At 52.7% G+C, this 7,231-nt stretch overlaps 1 protein-coding gene across 1 annotated transcript in view; it reads right to left on the minus strand.

The window, feature by feature from the left end:
* LOC102473552 (tankyrase-1) overlaps window positions 1-7,231 on the minus strand; it is a gene marked incomplete at its 5' end in the record, with an annotated part of 104,330 nt that overhangs the window by 40,608 nt on the left and 56,491 nt on the right. The window contains 3 exon segments of the mRNA XM_027767758.1: window positions 3,793-3,979; window positions 4,537-4,603; window positions 6,978-7,072. Of these exon segments, the coding sequence (XP_027623559.1) occupies window positions 3,793-3,979; window positions 4,537-4,603; window positions 6,978-7,072 (349 nt within the window).

The following is a 7,231-nucleotide window of genomic DNA, read 5'->3' on the forward strand; positions in this document are numbered from 1 at the left end:
GCCAAGTACGAAAGTATAGACAAGGGCAATTCTGAAACTCGTGTGCTCTGAAACAAGACTGCCTCACGCGTCAGCACCCACCGCAACACGCACTGACTCAGTCTGCGAGTCTCAGGGCGCACGGCCCGTGCTACGGCGGGGGACCAGCCGCACGCTTGGCGAGTGCACACCAGGGAGCCTCACGACTTCTGCCCGACAGAGAGGCTGACGCTGCTACGTGGGAGTGCGAGGAGCCAGGGAGATGGGCTGGCCCAACTGCTGGCGTTCTTGCTGCTATCGCCACAGCCTCAGCAAAGGCGTAAAGAGGCGTTTGGAGAGACAGTCTCCAAGTATTAGTGACCATGTCTAGAAACAAAGAAAGGGAGTGAGACACGGGGTTCTCCAGGCTGGCGGGTCTTCAAAGAAGAGCGCTTTGTTCATCTTCACAAGCAGGTAAGAGATGTTAAAAAGCCTTATCTAGATTAGTCACAGAAACAAGAATGCAGTGCTCTTAGTCATGGAAAACACGGGGCCCATCTTCTACTCTCCGTGATTTACACCCACTCTCCACGAGCGCCGGAAGCTGCCCTGCCGAGGTGCGCGGTGTGGGGCGGTGTGAGGCCTCAGGCCCTCGCACACAGGCCACACAGCCCTTGTCCTCCCCTTCCTCGCCTCTGCCTGGAACGCCCCCCCGCACCTCTCATGGGACAGACACAGATGCGTGGGCGCATACACGAAGTGGCCATCTAAATGCCACCACTAGGTGTGACGCGCAGGGAGAGCGGGACTTCTTCACGTCACTGGGCTGGGACTCCTCCCACGGAGTCAGCACACCAGTGTCACCTGATCCGTGACATCGCATGTTCTAGGACGTGAAACACACGTTCTAGGAACGTCTCGTAGTCCCTGTATTGTACGAGTATCAAAGTGACGGAACTGCTATCCTGAAAACTTGGTATTTATAAAAATAGCAACAATACTCTTTACAGACACATTTAATAGCAAAGATAAAGTCAGCCTATGTTGTCCATTTGGCTTTATGGAAAGAAAGAAGGGGCCAGCAGACGGCATAGCAATTACGTTGCTGGCCTCCCACATGGCGGACATGGCTCGAGTCCCAGGCTTGGCTTCCAATCCCTCAGGTGCATGTCCGTGGGAAGAGAGTGGGGCAGATGCGACTGGGATGTGACCACCCCCCGGGTGATCTCTCACTTTCCCTCTCACGGTCTCTGTCTCTCTGGTGAGCTCATATGCCCTAAGGCAGAAACCTTTAGAAATAAACAAGAAAGAGCGGGAACAAACCTAACCAAAGGCCTCGAGCATGGGTGGGACCCACAGCGTGGGTGTCCTGGGGGCTCCCTGAGACATGGCAGCTGGGACCAGCACAAAGTTGCGGTGTGGACGGGGCTGCAGTCAGGGATCTGAGCTACCAAGTCTGCTCCTTCGGAAAGTTCTCTGGGAGAATCCTAAGAAAGCAAAGTCGACCCTGAGAAGGTTACAAGTATCCTAAACAGAGAGCTGCTCCCTTTATAAAACTATACAGATGTTGACTTAGAAGAATATTTTTTTATTAAAAAGAAAGTTTATAAAAACTTTTATGAAGTTTTTGCTACACAGTATCTGTGCTCACCAGAGAGAGGCAGAGAGAGACAGTAAGATGGAAAGTGAGAAACCAACCCTGGGGGACAGCCATGCAGCAATAAACCCTTCTCCCCCTGGGATTCTGGACATAGGTACACACGCCAGGTGTGATTTTTCAAGCTACTAGGTCTGGGACCTGAAGCACAGTCGGCCATGTGGGAGCCCAGCACCTGCCAGAGGGTGTATGCACTTGTAAGGGAGGGAGGAAAGGAGGGAGAGAGGTAGACAGCGAGCAGAGCCCACGGAGGACGACTGCACTGCAACTCCTTCTCCACCTCCCTCCTTCCAGGATTTCGAGCATAGGTGTGCACGTACCCAGTGTGGTTTTCAAGGCATCATGCCCAGGACTTGAACTCGAGGGTGTATAGTCAGCCAAGTGGGATTTGGCTGTCTGAACCCCATATCAAATTTTAATAACTACATTAGAACAAAACCAGGAAAACACAAAGGGAAAACTTCTAATCATCTTACAGTCTGCAAAGTGGTTAAAAGAGGGAAAAAGTCAAATGACGACGGGGATAAAGGTAGGCCAGCATAAAAACTAAAAAGAGATGAGAAGAAAGATGATAAAAAGTTTTGGGGTGAACTGGATTCAATTCGGCAAACTTGCTGAACACATGGGCGATGCCAGGCCCTGCGGGGCTGGGCTCAGGCAGAGACAGAGGCCCAGACACAAACACTGTCCTGCCTTTCCGTGAGACAACAAGAAATAGCACAGGCAGTAAGATGCAGAAAAACAAAACTACGGCCTTTCTTTTAGGAGTCTAAATGCCACCGGGAAGACAGGACACACACAGAAAAGTGAGCGGCACGGTGCAAGCAGGCCCAGAGCGAGTTGTCCGCAGGGACACCTGCCCCCTGCCGAGTGGTCTGTGCGACTGCTGTTAGCAGCTGTCACTTGTTCAAATACCAGCAATGGCTGAGGGTTCCGTTCACTTGGGAAACACTTTCTGTTTAAAACTACTGGGCTACCGGGAAAGTCATGAAGCACTTTTGAACAACAACAACAACAACAAACAGGAAAACATGTCATGGCTTTCCTGACACCCTAATAATTAAAGCGTCTCAGACAGCACCTTTTTTTTTTTTTTTTTTTTGCTATAAGGGCGCGTGTGTTCACCAGAAAGACAGAGAGAGACGGAGAGATAGAAAGCAAGAAATCACCTCCCGGGGGGATGGCCACCCTGCAATCCCTTCTCCTCCATTCTCCTCTAGGGATCTTGGGCACGCACGCACACGTGCACGATGTGAGTTTAAGTTACCGAGTCCGAGACTGCAAGCGTGGTTGGCTACATGGGAGTTCAGCGACACAGCCATTACACTAACTGCTGGTCCCAGACATCAGCATCATTTTGACTATGTCTTTTCCTTACGTTTTCACAAAGCAGCGATTGCTTGGGGGTACCTGTTTCTCGGAATTCTAGATAGATAGAAAGAATACAGACCCTGGAAAACATTAACTTAGGTAGGTGACACCTAGTTTAAACCTGAAATGTCTGCCCATGGGTAAAATTAAACGCATCTTGTATTTAAAGTAAAAATTATACATAACATAGTATCCTGAATGAGATCCTGGAACAGAACATGGACTTTAGAGGGGACAAAAACCCTTTTTTACTGGAGCTCGGAGTGGACTACAGATTATGAAACGTTAGTAACCAGGAGACAGGCTCGGGCCACGGGAACTCCCTGGACATCTAACACGACTCCAGAACCAGTTTATTTGAAAGGAACTGCATATGAAGACACAGGTCCTATGAATGGGAGCTTGAGATGACCTCTGCTAAGTCACAGAAACCTCCACTTACCATGGGGCGTGGTGACCCCAGGCCACGGCGCACATCTTATGGTAGTGGCTCCCTGCATGTCGGGATCCAGGAGGGCAGAGGAAGCACGAGCCTGGGCCTGAGAACACCCCTCTCCTCGGGGGGCCGGGGCCACAGACCCCTCCTGGCTGCACGCTGCAGGTCCCCCGTGCCTGGCACACAGCAGGCACGTGACGGATGGCCGCCCCGTCCCTACCCTCAACACGTGAACTGCAGTGAGGCCCAGGTGAGCAGAAACGGGAGCACAGACCAGTGTAGTGTGGAAAGGATGGGCTCCGGTCAGCCCCAAGGGCAGCCCCGAGACCCTGCTGCTCACAGGCAGTGCCGACTCGGGGCAGGTACGTACACGTCAGCCTCTCCCGGAGCTCTGGTGTTGGAGCCATGTCCACAGCGCTCTTGCCATGGCAGTTGACGAGCGTGGGGTCAGCGCCGTGGCTGAGGAGCAGAGAGCAGACTTCCACGCGGTTCTTGGAGGCAGCCTCGTGCAGTGGGGTGAACTGCCACAGGTCCATGGCATTGACACAGGCCCCGTGCTGCGTGGAGAGAGTGGGCAGCTCAGGGCCAGTCACGGGCTGAACAGGTTCAGGAGACATGGAACTCTCTGTGGAGATTAGCCCTAACTTCTGAGATGTGAGTCAGCATCTGAACCTCTTCATCTCATCTTAATTCTTAAGACAATGGCAGTCTTTTTAGTGTGGAGCGCCCCGCCCTAACATGGCGCCGAGAGCACCCAGACCTCTACACAAACAAGCCCCTATTTGGTTATTGTTGCTGTTCCAGAATGCGTAGGCACTGCCTCAGCCTATCAGTGCTTGCCTGGTGGCAAAAGAGGACTGGTTTGCGGGATGGATATACAGGGAGCCGGGGTGGGCTGGGGGAGGAAGAGGAAGAGAAGAGGAAGAAGACTGTAAGAACCCTGGGGTAGTAAAGCGTTCTGGAGGAGACCTTGTCAGCGTCGTCGTTGAAGCGCCATTTTAGAAGTATTTTATTCTGTTAGAAATATTGGCCAACCCCCCCCAAACACACACACGAATAGTCATGCACATTTCTAAAAGAGCAAATGATGCTCGGCATTTCAGACCGTTCTCACCTTGAGCAGCAGCTCCGTGACTTCGTAATGTCCGTACGAACAAGCGTTATGAAGGGGCACGAGTCCACTGAAAGAAAAGGCGAGTGAGCGGTGAGAGACGGAGCGGGTAAGCCCGGGACAGTCCCGTGGAGTGTGCACGTACTTTGTAAGACAGCAGACGGGACAGTCCCGTGGAGTGTGCACGTACTTTGTGAGACAGCAGAGAGCAGAGCTCATGCTCCCACGTCTTTTGTTTATGGTGTGGTTTTATACATAACCCTTAAAGACAGCAATAAAAACATCAACTAAGAGACCAGCAGTTGGCATAATGGCTATGTTGACTCCTATGCAGTTGACTGTGGTTCGAGTCCCGGACCCAGTAGCTTAAACTCACGCCAGGCGAGTGTGCCCAAGATCCTGAGAAGAGAATGGAGAAGGGACTACGGCGTGGCCATCCCTCCTGGGGGGTAATTTCTTGCTTTCTATCTCTCAGTCTTTCTGGCGAGCGCAAGCGCCCTATAGCAAAAACATCTCCAAAACAAAGAACAAAACAAAACAAAACAAAAAAACAAATGAACAAACAAAACAAAAAAACAAGTGAACAAACAAAAACATCAACTAAAAGAACACTTAGGGGACGAGCAGATGACATAATGGTTACGTAGCTGGAATGCAGTTCAGGTCCTGGACCTGGCGGCTTAAAACTCACGCTGGCACGTGGTATGTGCACCCAGGATCCCAAGAAGAGAGTGGAGCACGGCCTCCCCCAGGGGTGATCTCTTGCTTTCTGTCTCTGACTTTCTCTGTCTTTCTGTCTCTGTGTCTCTTTGGCAACTGCATTTCAGCAGAAACCTCTCTTTAAAAAAAAGAGCATGTAGGTAAAAGGAAAGACTGTGCCGACTGGTGCCCGCACGCTTTGTGAAGCAGGTGTTTACAGGAGACAGATACTGGCTGGACGTGAACTGAAATATCCGTACTATTTTAATTCAGTTTCACAGTACTCTCCAGCACAACTGACTATATACCTGAGCGACCATAACTTGGCGCGAAGCACACTCAGTCAGTCAGAACGCCCTTTGTGTGGTGCGGCCCGCTCCCTTGAGACTCCCTGGTGCACACCACCCACTTCCAGATGCGTACGACGACGACGGGGAGGTGCATGGAGCATAAGGCACCTGAGCCCCTGCACAGCAGAGATGAGACAGACACTGCATCTGGCATGCCACGTGCAGCCACGGGAAGGAAGGCACTGAAGCGTGGACGGGCCATGGCAGTGTCCCTCTGCTGACTGCCTCTTACAGGAGCTCAGATCCATTTCTTGACCGGGGGTTGGGGTGTAAGGAACTCCACCCGAGGGCATCCTTCTACACGTGATCTGTCCGAGAGAGTGACACGGTCTACCTCACCTCGGGCAGGCTCCCTCATCTTCTAGAACTGAATGTGGGGTATGAGAAATGGTAGTCACCACGTGGGCAGGCAAACCCCATTCACATGTTCCTGGAAGCCAGAGGGAAAACTGCGGCATGGTGCCCAGAACCCACCACCTCCTAAAGACGGTGACTTAGCGGCCTTCCTAGCTACCGCCCCCCTCCCACATCAGCCCTTGCAAGGGCCACTGAGGTGCCCTCGGGCTAAACGTCTGGGAGCCGCGGGTGGGGGGTCACAGATGAGTGTGTGCGCTGACGACCTTGGACCGTCCGGTCAGTAAGAGCCAGTCCTTTCATAACTGGGAGGGCACAGCAGCTGTGCCCCTGCACTATCACAGACTTCCCTCTGTCTTACCTTTCTGCATGTGACTTTGCGTTGGAAAATAATGACTACATACCAGCTTGTAGCCTAGTGGGTAAGGAAGCCATATCCCACACGGTCAACTGAGGTTCAAATCCCAGTTCCGGTGGCGTGAAAACCTGCCAGGGGTGTGTGTGTGTGTGTGTGTGTGTGTGTGTGTGTGTGTGTGTCCCAAATCCCAACAGGATGGAGAAACGGAGGAGAAGGGATTGTAGGGTGACTACACCCCATTGTGGGGTATTTTCTCCTCTCTCTCTCTCTCTCTCTCTCTCTCTCGCCAGAGCACATGTTCTCTGGCAGTTAAAACAAAACACACCACAGCTCTGGGCCAGCAGGTGGCAATGAGGTTAGGATGGCTGGCTCCCACGTGGTTGACTCTGCAGTTCAAGTCCCAGACCTGGTGGCTTGAAAACCATGCCAGGTATGTTTGTGTGCACCCAAACTCCCAGGAGGAGAATGGGAGAGAGGGGATTGTGGCATGGCTACTACCCTCCGTGGGCGAGTTCCCACTCTCTCTCTGACGAGCACCCGACAGCAAACTAAGAAACAAACACAACCTCATGAGCCGTGGTACGCGGCATGCGGCTTCCGCATCTAGTTCTGATGACACGGGGCACTAGAGGGCGCAGAGTGCAGGAGCAGGGCGGCTGCCGGTGCCCGAGCCACACACCTACCCCTTGTCCTTGGCGTGCACGTCCGCACCGTGCTGGAGCAGCAGCTGCACGATCCGCACTCTGTTGTAGCCGGCGGCGAGGTGCAAGGGGGTGGACTAGGAGAGACAGGAGACACTGTCAGGTGGGGTGCGCTCTGCATCCCATCATCGATCCAGACTTCACAGAATGCAGCACTGTCAGGGTAAAAGCCAGAGACCCCAGTCCTAACTGGCGAAAGAGTCACCTTCCTCGGGAGCAAATGAACGCTCACAGGA

Source organism: Tupaia chinensis, unplaced genomic scaffold, assembly GCF_000334495.1.
Source record: "Tupaia chinensis unplaced genomic scaffold, TupChi_1.0 Scaffold144602_1, whole genome shotgun sequence".
NCBI lineage: Eukaryota > Metazoa > Chordata > Mammalia > Scandentia > Tupaiidae > Tupaia > Tupaia belangeri.